Source organism: Rhipicephalus sanguineus, chromosome 2 (assembly GCF_013339695.2).
Source record: "Rhipicephalus sanguineus isolate Rsan-2018 chromosome 2, BIME_Rsan_1.4, whole genome shotgun sequence".
In the NCBI taxonomy this organism is placed as follows: Eukaryota; Metazoa; Arthropoda; class Arachnida; order Ixodida; family Ixodidae; genus Rhipicephalus; species Rhipicephalus sanguineus.
The window spans coordinates 131,005,370-131,029,531 of NC_051177.1; the positions used below are offsets into that span (position 1 = coordinate 131,005,370).

At 45.9% G+C, this 24,162-nt stretch overlaps 2 protein-coding genes across 2 annotated transcripts in view; both read right to left on the reverse strand.

Annotated features, from left to right (window-relative positions):
* Nucleotides 1-8,057, reverse strand: part of LOC119383664 (NPC intracellular cholesterol transporter 1-like) — a gene marked incomplete in the record, with an annotated part of 143,907 nt that extends 135,850 nt beyond the window's left edge. Inside the window, 1 exon segment of the mRNA XM_049412611.1 lies at nt 7,628-8,057. Within this exon segment, the coding sequence (XP_049268568.1) occupies nt 7,628-7,786 (159 nt within the window).
* Nucleotides 8,058-8,907: 850 nt separating this feature from the next.
* LOC119383665 (SRR1-like protein) lies at nt 8,908-9,995 on the reverse strand. Its single transcript, XM_037651941.2, is given in 2 exon segments — nt 8,908-9,336; nt 9,339-9,995. Coding segments are annotated over 2 exon segments (819 nt in total). The 5' UTR covers nt 9,946-9,995; the 3' UTR covers nt 8,908-9,124.
* Nucleotides 9,996-24,162: the final 14,167 nt, after the last annotated feature.

Here is a 24,162-nt window from a genome sequence, read left to right on the forward strand (position 1 = left end):
GTGAAAAGGAACGTACCCAGCGAATTTTATTGAGATCCATGGACCTCGAAAAATCGCCGGAGTTGGCCTTTAAACCACCAAGTCGTTACGATATTGACATGGTGTGACGCCCGATGGCAATGTACGCTTGTACCACGCAATATTACTGCCATATTACATCTCGTACTGTGACACCTGCATACAGGACGCGTATTTTTGGGAAGCATCAAAGTTACTTTCAGTGCAGCTCCAAGCAAAGGCGTGGCTGTGTGGTAGAACACCTGCTTGCCACGCAGACGACCTGGGTTCGATTCTCACTCGGACCCAACATTTTTATTATTTATTTTATTTGCAGCTTTTTCGATTTTTCGGTCACGGACATGATGATGATTTTTCGCTCACAACCAACGGCCCCGACGCCGACAGCGCAATTTCTGCGATACGAGCTCTTTAACGCTATCGCGTTAAAATAACATCACATCTGCGAGTTGATGTGCGAGTTGGGATAAATGACTGCAGCCATGCCTGCATGACGTCTCGTCGGCTGCGACAGGACGCAAGGCGCAAATTAAAAAACTATCTTGTACGGCTTATTACAACAGCTTGTTGTAACAGGCTTGTTAAATTGCACGGCACGATTAATTAAATCCGCGTTTATTCCGGGTGTTTTCATTGCCGAGACGAAACAATGTAAAAATTTAAAAAAAAAAACAAAAAAAGAGAAAACTACGAGGGCACAGCACAGTTCTAATTCTAATAAACCGAATCGCACGACCAGGCCGGACAACGCTCGCGTAATTGAAAAGGAGACGCGATCGCACTAAACCGAGTTTCATGTACTGCAACACACACTGTAATTTGCGGATTGAAACCAACTCACTGGGAACTAAGTCTGAGAAAGCGGCATCAGTTTCGAGTTATTCTGCTCCCTTCAACAAAAAAGCCGTATTATGCAAGGAATGAAACTAACCAGCTAAATAAGTAAATGCAAAAAAAAAAAACGGCAGGAAGCGGAAGATGGAAGCTTGCGATGAAAAAATCCGCGAACAGGGGGTGGGTGCTCCAGCCGACGTTTCGACAAGTGGACTTGTCTTGTTCAAGGCTGGAACTGTCCACTTGTCGAAACGTCGGCTCGAGCACCCACCCCCTGTTTGCGGATTTTTTCACATAAATAAGTAAATGGTAACTGAAAAGCCATTGCATTTCGTTACACTTTCTTTCTTTCTTTCTTTCTTTCTTTCTTTCTTTCTTTCTTTCTTTCTTTCTTTCTTTCTTTCTTTCTTTCTCACCGGTGAAAATGCGTAAACTCACGCTAGAGAGCTTACAATTCGTTGAGATTGCGCCTGAGATCTCACCAGATTTCGAATTGACGAACTGGATGCAATATGTGCAGCAAAATATTGAGCCAATAGCAACATGCAAAGCACCTGCGCTATGGCGAACACCGAGTCGCATGTGGCGCTTACAAGTGAACAATATATACTAATGGGTAATGCGCGACATATACTAAAGTTAAAGAGGACGACTATGGATGAGGCGGCCACCATGACTTCGCTCGATCTGTTAATCTTATTTTGCATCGTTTTCTTTTTCTTCTTTTTTATCGTTATACAAAGCTGTGTTACGCTTAGCCATCACATGTGCTGACGTGACATCTCGTATCACTAAATAACCACTTCCTGTATACATATTACTTTGTTTCGCAACACACTTCAGTCGAAAGTAAGCGCCTGTGTCTTCCACGATCTCGTCCATGTGGTCGATTTCTTCGCGTTTTACCCTTTAGGCCCAACACGTTCGGCGCAAAAAACACGAAAACACAAGAAAGGGCGTGTTGAGTATGTTTCTACTAGCCCAATTTGCCACCTTACCCTTTAGGATCACGGAGTACAAGCTAGCCCAAACCGCCGGCCTTCTACGGACAGTATAGGACGTTACTAGTGCGACTCCTGATGTTTGGACGAGCCGCTATGCGGTTTGCTGCCTACTTAACTATCAGCTCTATCTAAGTCTCTATACTGAAGTCTCCAACGGCAGCGAGGAAGATTCTCACACTGTCCTGCAGTTTATTTTATCAGAAATGGCACGCGAGTATGCAGCCATCCCTGCCTCCCAAATGCGAAATAATCGCTGCAGTTCCACACAGCGTGCACATGTCCAGCGGCAAACAGGAGAGTGTGGGAGGGGGAGCGATATAATGAAATATATTTGACGCAATGACTCGGTTTGAAGCGACAGAGGCAGACATCCCCGCACACAAGGCACGACCTGTGAGTGACCTTTATGCAAGAAGCCGTTCATCGTCTCTTAAAATGCAGCTGTGGATGATAGGCTTTACGAAGGGGTTGTAGACAGCATGAAAAGCGATATTCAAGGACCGTGTCCTGTATTATACAACTCAGGCTATACTCTCTTCAGACACGACGTATATTGTATCGCGCATAGGATTGAGCCATATTAAAAGTTCGTTCGTCAACAATTACGTGAAATTCTCACGCCGCATATTAAGTCGGACGCATGCCGAGATGGCACGAATGCGGTTTCTGCTGTATTCTCAACGCCATTTTTCGATAAAAGTGACGCTAACAAAACAAGCGCTGTGTCGTCAAAGAAGACAAAGAAAGAAAAACCACGAAGTATAGATGTCTTGTATTTATATAGGCTCCTACATTTAGGTACACGGTAGTACACAAACCCCTAACGATCACGTTTATCTAGAGTACCCTGCTACTCTGCGTTTACTACATCATACCACTGTTCCGGCACGTAAGGACATCAGGTACCGATTGAACGAAGGTTTTATTTAGTTCGGAGGGAATCTAACACTACGTGGCCCCCTTCATTAATCATAAGTAAATTTATGGGTTTTTTTTTTCTTCTAGTGTAAGATCGATTTAATCGAAGTAGACAAAGCAATAGGCCAACTTTTTTTTTTTTTTTCGAGCCTGGTGGCACACATGCCACAGCCCTGTTATAAAAGGGACGCTCATAGCATCCATCCATCCAACTGGATCACCTGGACACTGACTTAAATTTGCTCTTACGAAAGAAAAAATGTTTGCCTCAGAGAGAATTACGGATACGGACCATCAATTGGGGGCCTTTCATTCGGACACAAATTGCAATACGACTCTGCCTTGTCAGCAGTTCGGGATCTGTTTCTGCCGATTGCGCCAGCGTAATGTTATCGGGACCCTTCCCATTTAACCGGCCGCTGGCACCGTCGCAAACACCGCGAAGTCCTTGCGGCGAGCGCCCCTCCTTTGATAACGCCTTCTCCGACGAATCCATGCTGCGACTATTCGGTATGGCTAGTGCAAGGTTTGGGGGACGTATAGACTATACTACGGCACTGCATCTATCACTTATGGCCGGCTCATTTTTGTCACGAATGTCCTACTTCACACCACACTGCAACAAACGAATCGGCCGTGACTTGTTTTGCATTGCACAGAGCGTTGTATATGGCAGTACACGGTCTAGCAGCATCCGTTCCAGTGAGTATGCTCAGGTGTACTTGGGAAGAATCACAAGCGTGTACAGTCGAGTACAACTTAAGAAGTCCGGAAGGGCTCCGCCTAGATTAGAACCGTAAGGAACAGCGCGACTGACGGAACACAAGTAGTAGTACACAGGACGAGCGCAGACTACTTCTTTTTTGTGTTCCGTCAATCGCGCAGTTCCTTACGGTTCTAATGTCACGCCAACTAGCCCCCCCAACGCACTTTACTCCACCAAGATGATGAAAGCGCGGCAGCCTGTCGTGCCCGCGACTAAAGAAATAGTTCCGCTCATGCACTCGGCAGTGATCTCTGAAGGCGGGTTCATCGGCCCTCAGGCTCATGACGTCAGCCCGAAGTGCTCATCTATTGTTGTAGGCTTGCTGCGTGCATCCGTCTTCGAGGGGGAATTGCCGCGCACTTCTGAAGTTGCACCCGATGCCTCGCCCTAATTCACGGGACGCAGGAAACTTCACAGCCGAGAAAGGGGGGGCGCCAAACAAAAGTACGCCTTTTCCTCTACCGCAGGCGCTCTCTCAAGTTTTTCAACTCAACGATGAAGATTACGACGAGAAACGCGAGAATGAGACGAGTGTACGAGTAAGTGAATTATTTACACGTATAAAATGAGGTGTAATACGCGAAAAAAGAAACAACAAATGCAGAGTTCGGTGGAGCTGGAAACTGCGCAATCTGCGCGAAAACGAAATCAACGCAAAACGCCCCGCATAATCGTCATGCAGCCACTTAATTGCATTAGCATTTTCCGAAAACACTAACTACTGCTCGACCACTGGGCGACACCCTCGAGGAAAAACGTAACTAACTATCGATAAACCATACCAGTGATCAAAGCGATCGGTTTGTTCCTTCGGCGACGAAACTGAAAAGGAGAAAGAGACTCGAAAATGTCTCTAACGTCGGCTACACACTTTACAGAACTTTCGCGTAGTAATGTAGGGGAAAGCGTCGGAGTCGTGCCCGTGTGTGTTACTGCGAGTCAAGTAGTCCGGCACGAACTCCGACAGCCCCGTTTCGTTTCCTGCAACGGACACTGAATCAGTTTTGACGTTGCAGGTGTTCTTCATCTCTCGGTTAACCTTCCACGTGCCGACGTTTCGCACGGGCCGTAAACTCGGTACAGAAATAAACCAGTGAACAACAAAACGCGGGGCAAACTGAACAAACCTGCGTTGTATTTTGTCGTCATGCAATACGCGTCTTTTTTCGCTTTCTCTCAGTCTAAACTGATGCGAGTGACGGTGAGGTCCGCCCTTTTAATCGCGCGCTTACTGCTTCCATTGCTTTCTTGTTGCATTTTGTACATGAAGTTCACTGAACGCGAGTGTGTGCGAAGTTTTCCAGTCCCGCAGGCGAAAGCGCGGGGAGACTGTCCCCGATCTCCGTTTTTTCTATCGCTCGTGAAATTCCCCCGTGCTCTGTACGTGATTAAGCGAATAATATAAACTTTGCGGCGCCGGGATCAATCGTCGGCCTTGACTTACAAGCGAAACCGGCCCCGTTGCAACAGCGCGGCCCGTATTCGCGTAACTCTTTTTACGTAAGCCGTTGCCGAGGCTGGTGATTGGCCGACTGCCTTGTCTTCCTCACGTGCATGGACTTGGTTCGATATCGTATCGCCAGGCAGAGAAGTGCGTCATCAGATCCCGGATTACGTTCATTATGAGCGGAAAAGGGTCTGTGAACTCTAGCCGCCTCGAGATAGCACGCTGGTGTTTTTCTTTTTTAATCTAACTACGTTTCCATGGCTACCCTCAACTCCGCTTTCCATAGTCAGTCTCGTTCGATTACCTGTGTGATAGAACAAGTAGCGTTATTGTGTATGGTACCTTTTGTTAGCATATATATCCTACTGTATGTACTGCTGTTACTGTATATATGTTATACGCTACTTTTACTGTGTATACTACATCTTTAGGTAGCATATAGAGTAACTAAGAAGCAGATAAAGAGGCCAGCATCCTCCGCTAATCAGCCACACATCATTGACACCATTTGCGACGTTTCCACCTTCCGTCCCGAAATTACAAAGTTCGAGCCTAGCTTTAACCCACTTTTGCTACATCACTACAATGATGATGGTAGGTGGCCGTGTCACACTACGAAACGAGTCGACAGCTACTTAAACACCCCTGCGGATAGAATACACACTGTCACGGACGGGAACCACACTGCCCTCGTGATTTACACACGTGAAGAAAACACGTCCACCTTATGTATTTCTATTGTTGTTGCGGCTTGATGAAACGCTCCAAAAGTCAGGCATATCGCAAGTTTTTATCCTACGTAGGTATTTCGGCCAGCTACGTTCGCCAAACGCCCCTGCAAGTGCATTAGCGACGGCGAGATCGACACTGCTGACAAACTAGTTTGCAAAACAGTTACTGCGCATGCGCGAGCAAGTATATTTTCCAGAGCGTGACATTCACTCAGCAATTTGTGAAATAACTTAGCGGTGTTCGCGCACCTTTGCTCCCCGAGCAAGAAAAGACACTCCGCGGACAAGTCATTTGGAAAAGTTGCTTGCAGCAAAGCAGATTTACAGATTTTTTGCATAGTGTCAATTAGGTTAACGTTTTTGCATTTTGGGTGCATTGAATGGCTTCACCATACTGTGTATAGAAACAAAGGGCTATTCTTTGCTGAGAAGATTGTCAAACTGTGATGGCGCGAAAAGTAGTTTTGTGCAAACGTCAAATACAACACCTTTTTTTCTAAGCAGGCACGCAAGTTTACGCGTACGATCGCTAAGAAAGCAGCGACCCAGATTGTATGAATGGCCCAACGACGCCACCAACGATGCCTTCGCGCGGCCAACGCTCGAAATAAGGAAAATCAGGCCAGCGCGCACGGCACGCGGGGTTTTTTTTTCGGCTAGGAAACTTTCGAATTGTGTAACTCAGCGTATGCCCTGGAGTACGTACTCGATAAAACGCGACAGTCCAACATAACCGGCGTGGACGAAAGCGAGGAAAATCGTCAATGCGAAGCAATCCATAAGAGTGTTGCAAGTGACCCTGACGATGATACGAAACGAGCTCATCCAACGAAACACTATCCAGTTCATCAACTACCCAACGCTCGTTCACTGAAAATACAAGAAATAGATGCGCCAAGGCGATATGGGGGCAATCTCCCACGCAAGTCCACGAGGCGCGAATTTTTTCCCGTAACCGAAGTTCTTTTCTGTTGTTTCGCTCCTACATTATTTATTACAGAGCCGGATTCTTGTTATTCGCTAAGCGTGCTACATTAGAAATCCCCACGAAGTCGACGCAACCGAAACTTTCGTGTTTTCGTCCAACCGTGAAAGAAGAAACTCGCTTTCGGCTGCTTCGCACACTGTCAAAGCAAAATTCTCAAATAAATAAAAGAAGATGCCGGTGCCTTCGGTTAAGGTAGCCAATGGTACGGCCTGCCGAAGCAGTAAATAAAACTGGCACAAGGGGTTTTCGGCCGTCGACCCGACAGCGCTGACTACAAAAAACAAGTTGCATCGCGACGTGTCTAGCAAAGCAAGCACCCATCGATCGTGAGTGGACCATCGCTTAGACAGCGGCGAATCATACGTCATTCGCTTCATCGGGAGCGATTCGCGGGTTTTAGTTACGACAAATCACTGCACACGGTGCTTCTACAAACGCACAAAGCAGCTATGAACTGCACTTCAGAAATTTTTGTCCCTCGCACGGCAGAATATATTCTTCATACACAGCTACATTGCTTCACGAGAAAGCACCGGTCCAATGCTGAACCACTGGCACAGTTAGCAAAGATGTACCGAAACGTTCTCGGAGCATGTGCTGATAAACTAGCGAAGGAAACAGTGTTTACAGCGAGAACCTTGACAGCAGGCTCAGGCGGTCAATGGCGCAACTGCCGCAATGTAAAAAAGCCGGACGCCGCCGCGTCCGACTATGTCGCTTATCACCGGGGCAGGTGATGCCGTTTGCTGCGGAAGCAGCGGCAGACAGCGCTCCGTGCAACTCTCATGTGACAAGTCGAACTCCCGAAAACCAGCATACCTCGCCAAAAGCGGCCAAACGGGAGCAGTCAAACTCGGTCGTGCGAACACCACAAATTAGGCCTAGAGGCGAAATCGGCCGATGTTTCTTTGCATTACTTACCAGTAGTAAGAGGAAGCAGGCGAAAATCCTTAGCAGGCTTGCGGTGGCTCGTAAGCTGGCGTTATCCATTCTGTACACAGGAGCGTCACTGCACGAGGAGATTTTGCTACTCACAAACGAAACACCGAATAATTTAGAAGCCGTCCGTGGAGGTACCATCCTGCTGCGGGCCGGCGCTAGGCTTGGTTGCTTTACGGGGGGGCTGCAATACACTTCCCACCAAACGGCTGCGGGGCGGCGGGGGATGGAAGCTAAATTTTGAATTAAAAAATAACGAAAAGGTTTCGCCGATCTACCGGTGGGTCCGCTAGCGCATGGCTGAAAGTGGTGGGCACCCCGAAGCTGACAGCGTTCGTCACTGAACACGAAGACTCATCGCTTCCCGCAAGCGACGCGACGGCGTTGGGGGCACGGCGGCGCTCTGACGATCACGGCAGCAGCCACCTAGCGGCCTTTGCCGCAGACGATGACGCACGCCGCGAGCTAGGAGAGGGGGGTACGGCCAGACCACATGACACAACTGCGCGTCGGGTGGAGACAGGCAGCAGTGCAGCAGGTTACTCTGCGGAGGAGGCTGCGGTGTGGCCTTGAGAAGGCGGGGCCCTGAATACGCGCGTTCGCTCGGAGGCCATTGATACCGCAATTAAAGGTGGAATAAAGTAAGATCATTTGCAACCATTTATACAGTTGCGAAAAACAACGTCACCAGCTTGAGCCTCGTCTAGTCGTTGGGCGTCCGATACTTGAAGCCGGCGAGCATGACGCGTACTACAGGCATAAATTGAAACAGAAGCGGGAAACAGCGCGTGGAACAGGGATGTCGTTTCGCCGGGACTCCGCACTTAAACCTGATTAATAAAAACTTTTTCCCTGCCACCGGATTCCACCAATGACATGCGTTCGGTAGCGTGAAGGGATAGTTTCGAGCGTTTCGGCTTGACATATCGGTTTATGCCGACAGTGCAGCCGCGATCCCAGTGAAATGCGCAGTAAGAGAGCCAACACTCGTAAGTCTGCTATTTTCATGTGTGCTAAGTATTCGGTGCTGTGAAGTTATTCGACCGTAGAATTGACCTCTTCATTTCCGGAGCGGAGTACTTTAACTGTTATTTCGATCCCCCTGGTTAAAAAAGAGAACGTTTTCGTGGTCGGTGACGAGTATTGTAGCACCCTAGCGTAGAATTCCGCTGTAATGTGCTTGTGCATTAACTGTAGCAGTTAGTTATAAACACGCTGCTTCGTGTGGCGCAACAGTGAATGAAGAAACACAAAGTCAAATCCAACTATTTTACTTTGACGTGCGAAACTGCCATTATTTACACTTACGGCTGTCACACTCCAGGCGGTGTACATTCGATCGCTATCAAATTTCTCGGACGCGATTAGCTCATTTGAGGAAATTAGACAATCGCGGCCCGAGAAATTCTATCTAGGTCGAGCTCAATCGCGATCGAAAATGGCCGTGTGATGACACCCGCAAAACACGACGAGGACCACTCATATTCTACACTTTTCTTCGACAGCCAAGATGATTTCGTCTTCGCCGTCGTACACGGGCTCTTCACTCGAACTCCACACGTCCACGTCCAATAGACTGGCGTCGAAAGCGTGCAACGAGAGGTCGTTGAAGACGTCCGAGTACTTGAAGTCGTTCCCGATCGCGAACTCGCGCACTGCGGGTCTCACGTTCACCAAGAAACTGCACTTTTACGAAGCGTGGAGTCAAGTTTGTTCGTCCACAGGGTGTCGAAGCTGTTTCCGAAGACGACTACTTTACCCAACGAATCCGGGTCCCAGTTGGCCCACAACACGCTATTGTACAGCGGCGTGCCGCAGTGCGGCATGTAGAAGAGTGTCCCGTCTCGAACGGCGCGCTTTCCTTCGTCGTTGCGAACCAGCACGGTGAAACCGAACGACGCCAGCATCTTACGCTCTTTCTCCGTGAAAACTGGATCGTAGATTTCCACCAAAACGGGATTCAGCTGTCGTTGAATACAGATGAGCAGCGCGAGCTGGAATCGTGCATTGACGCACGCGGAGAAGTTCCCAAGGCCGTAACAAACAACATCGCGCACTTTGGTATCGCGGGGTAACGCATTCAGGCCCTTCGAAAGCACATTGAGAAAGTTTTCGAAGTACGCCGACGACTCGACGTCGGCTTCTGCCTCGGTGATGCGACGTAGCACAGCGCTTTCTTCTGGTCCTTCGTCGTCTTCTTTTTGATGAACGGCGGGCAACTGCTTAGCCTGCGTCGTCCGAGATTTTCCTCGTCGTTTCACTAGAGTAAATCCATCTCGTTCCATCACATCCGCGTTCATTTTACGGCGTGGAGACGCCGCAACGCAAAACAAGCACTGGGCAGCGCCATGTTTGCCGTGTCGATGCCGTTGGGTATTTTCTGGTGGCGCGAGGTACTTGTTTCGGTTTTGAATTGGCTTCATGGTAACTACGTTTTATATTTAGAAAAGTACTTACTTTCGTCACTTATAATCATAAATATGCATAATAGCACACTTTAAAAGAAACATGAGATCAGAAAGTTTGTAGTGTTCATTCAGGGTTAGAGTCTTTATAATAAGAAACTCTATGGTTAGAGCAGTCGTGGCCTCTGTGATTACCTACCAATGTAGTTGACCATCGCAGAGGCCACAGAGCAAGAGATGTTCAATCGCGCTGTTGCGCTGAGCTTGCATCATGGGGTAGCGTTGTACAAATGAAAGTTTCTTTAGCAATGAATGCCTCAACACAACGAGTGCAGTGAGAAATCACTTCAGAAATGTGAAGCTCTGGTATTTATTGACATGAAAGAAACACTGGAGGAGAAAATGTGAGGCGATTGCTTCGGCCCTCGATTTACTGCGGCGGCAGCTAAGTTGTGGGGCGTGTCACATCACTGGCCTAGCCAGGAAGGCGGGGGGGGGGGGGGGGGGGTCAAATGTTTTTCCTCCAAAAATTTTCAATTTCGCAGCTGTATATATACACGCACCATAAAAAAGCACGCACCAACATGCATACCTTTTTGTTGAACCCCCTGAAAAAAAATTTTGTGGCTACTCTAGTGGCATAGGGTGTGTTCAAATCAGGCCCGTAACCAAGGGGGGGGGGGGGGGGGACTAGGAGCCCGCCCTCCCCCCTCCGAAAATTTTGGTGAAGTACGTGTTTTTACCAAAAATAAATAATGAAAATAGGTGTTTTTCTCAAATAGTCAAGGTTTTCAGCAAGTGCCCCCCACCCCCCTCCCCGACAAAAATTCTAGGCTACGGACCTGGTTCAGATAAGAACGTCGGTTCATGTCCGCGGACCCCCTTCAATTTCGCTGAAAAAAAAAATATTTTGCTATGCGTTTCCCCTCGGGGCCACGAAACCATTCTGAGTTATGCGAAAAAAAAAATTTTGCCTTAGTCGAAAAAATTTGGAAGTCTCCACTCAGCGAAACCGCTTTTTGCGAATTGCGCGAAAATGGGATTTTGACGAAGCCCTACAAAATAACTATTGTAGCCGTGAGTCTGAAAATTTTTCTTGAGGTACTAGGAGTAACGTGTGTTTACAAAATGTTGTTATCTTGCAATTTTGTTGTACATATTTTATGAAAGAAAAATCTAAAATATGGCACATTGCTCAAAAACGCTCTAGTTTCAGATTTTTTTTTTTTTTTGCTTCGCGTATATAATACTCAGGATTTCCAAAACTTCCCAGAGTGTTGCCACACATTAGTTTGACAATTGTGTTCAATATGATTGCCGAGAATAACGTCAAGCGCAAACCGAAAATGCTAAAGTGAAGGCATGTATCTAAAAATGCAATATTTTTGAAATGCAATAAAAAATTCCACCTTCGATTTTCTTTAAGCTCCCCAGAACTAAAGCGCAGTGCGTGCTCTAACTTAATCTGTAAAAACATGTTGCATTATTATTGTGAGGTCGGAGTTACAAAGCCGCCACAGTGCCCAAACCGACGTTCACGCGCAAACAATCACGTATCTACAGATGCCATTGTCATGATTTTTAGGGGTTAAGTATGTTCTCTCGCTGATGGCATTGCATTGATGAGTAACGCGGGAGACGAATTACAGCTCATGATTACTGAACTGGATACGGAAAGTAGAAGAGTAGGTCTGAAAATTAATATGCATAAAACTAAAGTAATGTGGAACAATCTTGGCAGAGAACAGCGCTTCGCGATAGGTGGCGAGACACTGGAAGTTGTAAAGGAGTATGTCTACTTAGGACAGGTAGTAACCGCGGAGCCGAACCATGAGAGTGAAATAACTAGAAGAATAAGGATGGGTTGGGGCTCATTCGGTAAGCAATGTCAAATCATGAATGGTAATCTACCACTATCCCTCAAGAGGAATGTATATATAACAGCTGCATCTTACCTGTACTTACCTACGGAGCAAAAACCTGGAGACTTACAAGGAGGGTTCAACTTAAATTGAGGACGACGCAGCGAGCGATGGAAAGGAAAATGATAGGTGTAACCTTAAGAGACAGGAAGAGAGCAGAGTGGGTCAGGGAACAAACGGGGGTTAAGGACATCATAGTTGAAATCAAGAAGGAGAAATGGATATGGGCCGGGCACGTAGCACGTCGGCAGGATAACTGGTGGTCATTAAGGGTAACTGACTGGATTCCAAGAGATGGCAAACGCGTGATGGGGAGACAGAAAATTAGGTGGGTAGATGAGATTAAGAAGTTTGTAGGTATAACGTGGCAGCAGAAAGCACAGGACCGGGTTGATTGGCGGAACATGGGAGAGGCCTTTGCCCTGCAGTGGGCGTAGACAGGCTGATGATGATGATGATGATGTTCTCTCGTGTTCACGAAACATCAAATGGACAGAAAAAAGATGAAGAGTTGCTTTAAAGTGCAAATTTTTACGTATGCGTGTTTGTACTCGTCGTGGTACCGTTCCTGGCGAATGCAATTATCGGGAAAAGTTCGTCTATAGATGCACACTCGAGTCGGGTTTTCGCATGCGACAGTTTCTTCAGCCAATGCACACAGGACGCGAGACAGGCATTGAAGGAAGACTGGGTCCGCGCAGAAATTGTCCTGGAGACGACACCCAGGATCTCCACCCTCTATAGCGCCTGGTGTAGGACGTCCGAAAATGACGTTTCCCGCCATCTTCGGAAGAGAAATTTCTTTTGAGTAAATCGCTAAGTTTAGCCCCTCGGCAGTATTTTGCACAGGAACTAAATTTTTGACACACACAGACGCATCTCTACATTTTACGACAATCTATTTGAAGAGGCTGAAGAAGCTTCCAAGAGGGAGAGAGTCCTTCTGGCATAAAGCTTATCATCAATGCGTTAATCAAATCTTTTATGCTCCGAAAGTTCCGCCTCAAGCTAATATTTTTTTCTTGTGCCTGTTCAGATAGCTCTAAACGCTTGCTTTGAGCTGTGCAACTGAGCCATAAATATCAGGGGAATGAATACAAGAGGCGCATGCACTGCACACTCAGATAGGCTGCTCCGTAGAGGACCGCCGGGCAGTCGACGACACGACTGACGGACGTGATTGCTGATTAGCTGTAGCGATTTCAACCTTTCGGAAGTGTACGGCGCAGCTCAAAGCAAGCGTTTACCGCTTTCTGAACAAGCACAAGAAAAAAGAATAGCTAGACGCGGAACTTTCGGAGCATAAAAAATTATTCTCGGCAATCATATTGAACATAATTGTCAAACTAATGTGTGGCAACACTCTGGGAAGTTTTGGAAATTCTGAGTATTATATACGCGAAGCAAAAAAAAAAAAAAATCTGAAACGAGCATTTTTGAGCAATGTGCGATATTTGCGATGCTTTTTTTCATGAAATATGGACAACAAAAGTGCAAGATAGCAACATTTTGTAAACACACGTTACTAATAGTATGCCAAGAAAAATTTTTGAGACTCACGGCTACGATAATTATATTGTAGGGCTTCGTCAAAATCCCATTTTCGCGCAATTCGCAGAAAGTGCGGCGGTTCTTCTGAGTGGATACTTCCGAATTTTTTAGACTAAGGCAACATTGTTTTTCGCAAAACTAAGAATGCTTTCGTGGCCCTGGGGACTCGAACAAAAAAGTATATATATATATATATATATATATATATATATCAGCGAAATTAAAGGGGGTTCGTGGTCACGCACCGACGTTCTTATCTGAACACACCCTACAGATGTTCTCCGTGAGTATTGGTGGGCAGGTTGGTTAGTCGTGACGCGACGCAGCAGCGCACGTCGAAAAGACGAAAGTCATATAAGAGAAAAAGAGCGCTTGTGTTTCTTCGATGAGTGTCGTCCTTGTTTCGATGCTCGCTGTCATATCGCATCACAACAGCCAACATTCTCATGCCATGAGGACGGCTATCTTGCCAATGTTTGGTAGTGCAATCATAAAAAAAAAACACTCATCAACAGCTGTGGGATCGACGAGAAGGCGCATATGTTGGGTTGTTGCATGGAAAATGTTGAATATACGAGAAAGGATTTGAAAAAAAGAACATTTGAGACACTTCCGAAAGATAATATGAAAGCTTTTGATATTCGAAAAAGAAAAAGCGGAGCTCTGCGCCACTGCTCACTGTCTTGCATTCGTAATCGTCCAAGGCGCAATTAAACTTTGCAGCCGGATATCTCGGAGCACAGACTTGCTAGAAGAATTCTTCCGGGTGTAACTGTGCAGAAATACAACTGCCTCCAACTTATCGTTAGAAACATGCCCGCTTACTGCAGTCAATAAATAGTTTATTATTCAATCACAGTTAATTGTACGGGTGACATCAATAATTATCATCCCACTTCGTATGCCCCTGGATACATAAGTTATTTGCAAAGGTGCTCACCACGTACGTCAATGTGCTAAATTTTAGGAAAACCATAAAGCTTAAGTTGCGCCATAAAAAAAGCGTATAAAAACACAAGGGTTAATTTTGATCACCCGGCATAACATGTACGGTGAATAATGCCGATAATATTAATTATAAAAAATCTTTTTTTCTGCGTCTGCGTTTCATTTTGACTCACTTGCAAGTCGAACGAAACAACACTGAAACGCCGAGAAGCAGCGCAGTCCAGCCGGCCTGACCACAGCCCGCGCACACAGTAACGCGCGTGTACTGGAGCGCTTCCAGCCGGCAGGCCCTCAAGGCCTATGAATAGCCTTGCCTGCGTCCGTTGACATTATACACTTGTAAACACTGGGCTCGGTGAGCAAATCGGCGCCAGTGGACTCTCTAACGAGCCTCGTGAGCTTCCGTAAAAAGGACGCCGAAATCGCGGTTGAGACCTCGGCCATGAATTCGAGCTGTTACGGTGTCTGCACGTGGCAAGGTGCTGACTAAGTGCTGCTTTTGCGTAAACACGCGCTCTTGAGTCAAGCTAGTGGCTTGAATAACTCTTCCGCGTCTGTAGCTCAAACCAAACATCTACATGAGAAGTGCTTCGAGGCGAACACAGACCGCGGAGGTGCATTCGTGAATTCCCCCCCTCACACGACCTTACCCCCGCGGGGGCATTGTCCGCCCCCCCCCCCCCCCCCCGCGCACTTCGCCTTCGCCCTCTCTGGACTGCATATATTACTATTTGCCCTTATTTTACTATTTAGCACGATGTTCAGGCATACAGTTGGGAGGTGAACAACCTGAATAATATATATAAGAAAGATGGTTCGCTGACTTTGCAAGTATATTTCGCGGTACCAATATACAAGAAATGGGCACGTCCGCTCTTATATCTAATTTCATTCTGACGTCATTCGTGCGAGGCAATATGGCAAAGGAGAACTCAAAGGAACTAAGCCCCAACGTTCGGCGCTGACGTTGGAAGTGCACGAAATGTCACGATATACGGCTGCAAAATCTGCTGTTTGCTGCTGTGTGCAGTGAAAAGCTCGTTGATTCGGATTTCAGGGGACCGCTCTCCGAATTAACCGAATGCCGAATTATCGAAAGTATCAAGAAAACAATTAACAAATGTCCATGTCATCAATGCACTTTCATTTTGCTGAGGAACACGTAAATCCAGTAATTATTTTGCATTAGAACGGTGCAAAAGTCGCAATTTTCGTCATTTGCGACTTCGTTCACAATGTGAACGCGGCTCAAGACCCCGTGTCTTAAGCCGAAACGTGCTCCGATCCCATACTTTATTACGTACCAACGACGTGATTGTGGATGGCGACCACGCCTTTCTGAAAGCCCGCGGCCGTTTCGGCTGGCCGCGAACGCCGTTTTCGCTGCATGCTTTGCGTCACGTATTTGGGGCGCTTTGTGCTTGGCTCGCTCCGAGGATCGTCCGAATTAACCAGCTTGCGGCAGAACATGATCGAATTAACGAGGGTGTGATGCCACTGAAAATTTATATGCTGGCCAGAGCCAGAGAACACGTCCGAATTATCCGATTTTCGGAATTAACGAGTTCCCAAATAACGAGCTTTTACTACGAGTTTTTACTCGTGGTGCAGAAGTGAACGCCCTCTCGCGGGTATATACGCAAGCAGGCTGAGAGATATACGTGTATGCAGAGTGCCGCTAATTAAATGAGCACGAAACCAAAACAAATGCACAAAGAAAAGCAAATCCAGCGAACGAAAACATCTACGCAAAAAGACACTCACTACATTTTAATATTGTTTTCTTCGCCACCCCAGGGCTCTGTACATGTATGAACGTCAAATGAAGATATTAATCTTCCCACTCGTCCGAATACCACCTAACGGGCCATTGAATTTTACAAGTAGAAAAGCATTCGACAAGCTACCGATATAGGAAAGGGGCACTGCCTATTCATTTGTAATCACAGTGCGTTTTACCTCGTCGAACAGGTTTTTAGATCAATCAGCTCCACTTCCTGCGCTGCCTACTTTGATACGCATTCAAGGTTTAGCGTTTATTTTTATTCCTTGAACTAGCACAGCATGCACTTTGTTATTGAATTGATTGGTAAAAGTATGCAACAATTTAGCGCTAGAATAACACAAGCTATTCGTTTTCCAATGAAATTAAGGGGGGAAAAACGAAAAGGCTGCTTAACAGGAACGGCTCGTCAGACACCACCTATGAGGAACTGTCTGTAAATGCGTCAAATCGATGCAACGTTACTTAAAGGCACTCGGTATTCTATTGCAACAAAAATAATGTCATAACGCGTTAATTTATACGTGTTATAATGATTATTCTTAATAAAATTGCAATTAAATGTCTGTTTACACCGAAGTCATTCATGCCTTGTTTTTGCATAAATACAATCAAATCTCAGCCTTGAAATATAGTGCGTGTTCGTTTTCGGTTATCTGAATTTTGAGCAAAGAAAAATTATACTTTACACGCGGCTCGGGCAAAAAGCAGCACGCCGAACGACTCGTCGGACGTGGTATGCCTTCAGCAAAGTAATCGTATGCAACAGTACACTGCAAAATGCAGTACAATGAAGACAAATTTGTTGTGCCGGAGGTTCAATTCATCCAAGGATCAATGTATCTGGCTCTTTCTTAACCACTAGTCGGTACAACTAACGGAGACAAGTAGTGTACACAATTGTGTACAGACGGGTCTACTGTTAAAGGGAACACTTCCGTGCACGGCATGTTTGGATTACGCTCTCTTGCAAAAACATAGTGGCTTAGATTTGCATAAAACTACTGGTGGTTGACAGTTCTGCCTCTTTTTGACGGACTCGTGCAGTGCATGAACAATGTTTCCCTGTCCACTTGCTGTTAAAGGGCCAGCAAAGTGAAAGGTGCTCATTGCATGCAGCGTTCCCTTTAACGGTGGACCGTACCGTACATTGTGTCTCAAAGGGTTATACGTATTATGGTAGAAGTTCAGGCGTGTATGGAAGCTTGAAGCGATGAAAAATATTTGGAACACGGGTTGTCGCTGAAACCAAAGTTCGGAAAAGTGGTCTTGTATTCTTCAAGGCGGCAACTGCCTCCCTCAGCGCGTGTATGGGATGCTGGGATGCTTCGTACATTCTCCACCAACTAAAACAGAAGAGGAGGACAGGGAAACTGCCTTGAAGGAAACAAGACCACTTAATCCATCGACACCCGTGTTCCAAGGACTTTTCATTACCTAGATCATGCTACTTTAGGTCTATGTCCAGACTACACACACACACACACACACACACACACACACACACACACACACACACACACACACACACACACACACATATATATATATATATATATATATATATATATATATATATATATATATATATATATAAAGAGAGAGAGAGACCTAACACAAAGCCCACCTTCCCTAAATTCTGTGAAAGTCTGCAAACTATACGAGGAGCATGTTGCTGTTTCCCTGAACAGAAAAAAAAACGCTGCGTCAGAGTCAGCGATGGTGTGGATAGTCATCCGAGCTGACACAATGCCAACAGTAATTGAAGAGACACTCGCGGTCACTTGAGAGGCTAATAATTATGGGAGAAAGACGCTGCCCAGGTGCCGGAAGAACCGGCGTGGCTTACAGGTGAGGTTTGTAATTGCCTTGTTTGTTTTTTTGCCCTTCCTTTGTGGGCTCACACCTACCAATCTACTGGCGATATACGTCGTCTTTCTTCGTCCTTCGACTATAAACTTCGACGTGTTTCAGAGCCGAGCTCATCTCTACTGAAGCCGCGCGTTCGCGCGAATAAAATCAGTGTTGATGTTAAAGGGACACTAAAGAGCAAAGCGACTTTTCTCATGTAAGTGAACTACTCTTTCTGGATACCAAAAACACCACGCTTGCTGCGAGAAGACTCTTAGTAAGCGAGAAAACGCGCAAAAACAAAATGTGGGTCACGTGTTTTGACGGCGCCTACTAGGGACTACTTCGTTCCTAATCGGTAGAAATGAAGTACATTGTCTTCTGAAGGGGCCACAGACTTAACATACCAAGTTTGAGGCAATTTTCTTGAGCCAATGGCGCCAAAATACGGTAAATACACTTTGAAATTCGTGACATCACGTGGGGAAATTTCGGCGCGAAGTTTAAAAATGAAACTTTGAACTTGATTTTCCCCTCTATTAATAAACCTATGATGGCGAAATTAACGACATTAGAATTCTGAGAGCACAATTTATCGATCTAAACCGATTCATTGTTTCTCTTGAGTGTCCCTTTAAAGAGAGACAGGGCGTGCAAACACGGACACAAGAGAGAAGTCAAGACACTTTGACTACTTACCAACTAGCCAAACTCTCTGTTATTCTAAGCCTTATTTCAGTATCAGAATCCACTTTATTTCCAACACACTTGTTGGGGGTCCCCCAGGCAAAAAGCTATGCAAAACAGCTTGACGGGACCTGGGGGCCGACAGAGGGCAGCACATGCAGTGGATTTCACACAGATGTACACTTGTAAGCAAAACGAACAGCATAATACAAAGAAAATATAAAAATCACTATATATACAATGAACATCGGAACACTCTTTCTGTATGACGCACAGAACATGAAATATTATTTAGAGTTGAGCAAAGAAAAATGTTTATGGTTTCATCAAATAATCACGCACATTTCATTTGAACACACAGAAGGGGCACTAAAATTAACATGACTTTTTAAGGAGTTGTAAAGTACTGGTATGCAATATTCAAGACTGACTCTACCGAGTTTGTGCGAGTATGTGGTACACAGAGCATTTTTCCATGTTCTTCTGCTTACCTGAACAATCCTGCGTCCTTGGCTTCCTTAATTGCTACTACTTTGCTTCGCAATAGGGATATGTCGTGGTTCTCAAAGAATCGAGTTTGCCGTGCGGCGTTTGTGGTGTCTTGACTTCTCTCTCGCATGTGTCCGTGTTTGCACGCCCCGTCTCTTTAACATGAATACTTACCAGCTATAGATTAACTCCCTGTTATTCTAAGTTTCAAAATCAGTGTCTTCTATCCGCTGGTCTCATCGGTCGCTTAGTCCTCTGCCTATCCGACGGCATTCCACCTCGCTTGGGTCCCTACTGCGTGGTAATCCGGGCATGATTCGAACTAGCGACCTTCTGAGAATGGAGGTGAGGGACGAGGGGTATAGCCGTGGATAGCATTTTATCTTATTTTTCATTTTTGTTTGGAGTACACTTAGGGAAGCTGAATAACTTTCGATCAAGCGCGGTGAAATGCCTTATGTTGCAACAGAGGTGCGCAGGTTTACGCAATGACGGAAAGGAGCATTTACGCAACGCATAACACGAAAATAACAGGACTCTTCATTTTTTCTTTTTTGTTTTTTTTTCACTTGCTTTTTGGTGTAATTGCTGTTTAATCTTACCACTTGAAGTCGTGAACGTATCGGTGCTCAGGGTTGTTTTGAACCTTTCGGGATCGCTTTCGTCGAGGATTTGCAAGACGTACAAGATTTCACACTCCTTCCCTTCATATATACACTTTAAAAAAATATATAGTAGTACTTGCTAACTTTCGGGTAGTAACTGCTCGTCACATATGTTACCACCCTGTTAGTAAGTGCAGTTAGTAACAGCAATGGTGGTAACTGTTGCTAGCTTTGCCGTTAGTATACCAGCATTTAGTAACTGTTACTACCCTAGCCGTTACTTACCATAGGTAGCAAGATAAAGGTTGTAAGAAAAGAAAATATAATAACGGATACTAACATGTTCATTTTGCCACATTATTTGCCCATTTTTGATAGTGATCAAATTCACAATGTCACGTTACTGCACAACTTCGGGTAATTTTGCGTGGAGTGTCATTGCTGTAGTTACTACCCATCTGCTTGCAGTTACTACCTTTTGCTAGTTTTATTATTATTTTTTTTAAGATTGTGGGTCGTCCTAACGGAATTCTGTACTGATCATGAATTTCTCAGCTTCTGAAACGCGGTACAACTTAAATTATAGATTCCACCGCACGGTCATAAATCTGTCTTTCTTGGCTGAACGTATTGTTACCTCAACGTCTATAGCGACAGCAGATAACACTATTTGAAAGTTAATCGGTCAAATTATCCATCGTTTCGTTTGTGGGGTTTTACGTTCCAAAACCGACTCAGGCTATGCGAGATGCTGTACGTGGTGGAATGCTCCGGGTAATTTTGACAGCGTGGGGTTCTTTGACGGGCACTGAAATCGCGCAGTACACCGGCCTCTAGGATTTCGCCTCCATCTAAACGCGACCGTCGCGGCTGGTATCGAATCCGCAGTCCCTCAATGGTTGTCGGGTATTTTCCCATCCGCATTACCTTCGTTCGCCATAAGCGCAAAAAGAGGCAGAAAGAACGGAAGATAAGGCTTGCCACAGTCATAGCGATAAAACTGTGGACAGAGAAGAGGTCATCGTTGCTATCAAGTCTGACGACGTCACCAACGAATGGTTGGTAAGGTGCCAAATAACTGTCTCGGCCTTTACTGCCAGCGAAAGAACGCGCTAGCAAAATATCAGCGCGGTTTCGACCACGGTGTTCCCCCCGTGGTTTCGACTGAGACCATCTTGCAGTTCATGTATATATATATATATATATATATATATATATATATATATATATATATATATATATATATATATATATATATATATATATATATATATATATATATATATATATATATATATATAGGTAATATGTTCGAGTGAATGATCCAAAATATTGTACGTGAAGTCTCGATATTTTTTTTAACTGACGGTACGCTTTGAAACCACCGAGACGTAGCGATACGATCTGTCTGTTATTATCAGGTGTCCTATCAAACAAAAAAGTTCACGGGCCGAATTCGCAAAAATTCTCTTTCGTAAGTGTGTATTCCCATTGGTGAGCCCGCTTCGCTAATGATATGTCCCGCATTGTGATTGGCTGATATATTCTCTTACGATTTTTTTTACAGAGAAAGTTCTTATGAAATCTCAACAACAACCGCTTTTGGTGCCGTAGTTGCCCGCTGCTGCCACCGCCGCCGGTGTCCGTGACTGCTATTGCGCAGAATAAAAAAAAAAACGAAATAAGGAAAAAGAAACATCCAAGATCGAACGGGGTTCCAACCTGGGCCATCTGCGTGGGAGCCCAGTATTCTACCGCAGAGCCATGCCGGTGCTTGAAACTAATCTGCAAGAAGGCCCTATACAGGCCGGGAAAGAACCACATTAATACCCATGTTACACAGGCAAAGCAAGCGCGGTTACGACCAACCACTGTTGACCGCGTTGAACCGCGGTAAGCGCCAACCACGGTTCGCCGATGTTACACAGCGCGAAAGCATCCTCGGTTAAGGTGGCTAACGCCATCTGGCGTAGAACAAACTAACTGACGCACTAATCAACAGAGCAACGTTCTGTTTACAAATATGCCACTTATTTCTTGCATAATGTTCTTCAAACGTATAATTATGCTTTGGCGTGAATTGGTCTGCGTCAGGCGGAAGTTCGGCGTTTAACTCGGCTGTAATTGCCGCGTACACCTTTGCATTGCGTGACGTACTCCGTAGATCACGCAAATGATTTTCCCACAACCTTATCAGGCTTTCCGTGGTCCGTGTCGTCCAGTTCGTTCGTTTTTCACGCGCGCTCGCCGGCATGCACTCATCAGTGGTGGGCGCCGCCATTTTCTCGGTTATCTGCCTAACCGAGGTTGCCAAGCTTGGTTTCTTAAAACCGCGGTTAGCGGCATAACCGCGGTTTCGTGTGCCGTGTAACATCAGCGAACCGCGGTTAACGTAACCGCGGTTTAGGCTGCCTGTGTAACAAGGGTATAACATATGATAGCCCGGTAGAAGAGTAAAATAACAGCCAGGCATCACAAAACGCGAATTCTGTTACCAGGTGTAACACAATGCGAATTGTGCAACGAGTGGGTTGTCGAATGCTTCCAACCCATTACAAAGGGCTGTGCCATAATTCTTCATCGTCGTCAGGCACAGCGTCAACAAAGTGCACATAATGCATTGCAGGTCTCTAGCGGGTACCACGGTTCTCCGCAGAATGAAGAAAAATGGCATAGTGGCTGCCTCCCTGCTTCCCAAAAATTATGATGATTTATAGCGTAGTGGGTTCCTCGCAAGTACACTTCTATTGGTTGCCAAGGAAGCCCATAAGGCTCCCATGATCCATTTCCTCGGGGTCTCAATAAAGTCAATTCCCTCTCTCTCTCTCTCTTTCTCGCGTTAACATATGTGATATAGCGTGGTAGGAGAGTGAATTAACGACCGAGCGTCACACAATGCGAATTACGTAACTAGTGGGTCGTTTAAAGCTTCCAATACAAGAGTCCAGCCATAATTCTTCGCCGTCATCAGCCAGCGCATCAACAGAGTGCACATATTGCCTTACATTTTTGCATCGGCTACATTGCTTTTCCACACAATGAGGAATAATGGCGTATGGTGGGTGCTTCCCAACTTCACAAAAATTATGATTTATGGCATAGTGGGTACCTTGCAGGTGTACTTGTATTAGTAGCCCCAAGAGAGTTTATAACGGGCTCTAGAAATACCGCGCTTCCAGCTTTCGCTGTGACTGTGCTGCGCTTTCCGCTAGGCCTGGCGTGTTTTTTAGCGTAAGACGTTTTTGTGAATAAGGGCCCAGTTTTCTATACACGATTGTCGCTTTCTTTAAAGCAACAACCTTGACTTGTACAAATTGTCGCCAATCACACAATAAAAACGGCCATTCGACACGAACAACTCATACTTTCTGTTTTTCTTTCAGTGTTATGCACGTAAACAAACGCAAATAATGATTCAACGCGTAGTTCAGTTCATGACGGATAGCCGTTAATGACGCAGGGGCTCGATTTGGTCAAAGACTATCGCTGTTGTCGAACTTATCAGGCCGGGCTATATCCTCGGGTCGCAGCAATTAATTGACGGCTAGCGCTAATTAGCGGTGCGTTTAAACGCTGGCCTTTAGGATACAGCGATATCGTGTAGGGTGTACACACTGATTGTGTCAGCGCTTCGTCCCCGTGTCGGCGGCGCGCGCTTATCTCAGACGATGTCATTCCGCGTCATCGCATTCCTCCTGACCTGCGACCAGGCGTCCATTGAGCCCCGTCAAGCACACAACTTTCCTTCTTGGTACAGCGTTTCCGTCACGCTGTACGCACGCACAGCCCCACGACTCCGCCTTCTGACGTAGGCGGGCGAAGAGGATGAGCCCACGCATGTATAGTTGCGTGCAGCGCACTCGAAGCTGTCGCCACAAGTCCCGCTGCATCGAATTACGCCAAGAAAAGCATCACGTGGCGCAATTGTACAACGCAGCATAATTAGGACGATACGTGGCACGAAGTATCAAGCATTTTTTTTTTTTTTTGCTTAATGCTAGCACTCAAAACGAGTGCTTCATTGGCGACAGCACGGGGACACCAATGTTTTCGCGCTAGTGTTATGGCACTGCTGAGTCAGCATGTCAGTTGCGCTATCGCTGGCTGGTTCAGATAAGATTGCATTCTTGAGCCTCGCTTTTCGCATGAATGGCCGTGTGTGCGGGCTGTTGCGCAGAAGTCAGTTTACAGGTTGGAAGAGCTGTTGTTGTTATTGCCGCTGTATTTTTGCCCTTGAAATATGTGTCATACGAGGAAAATTTCGGAACAAAAGAGG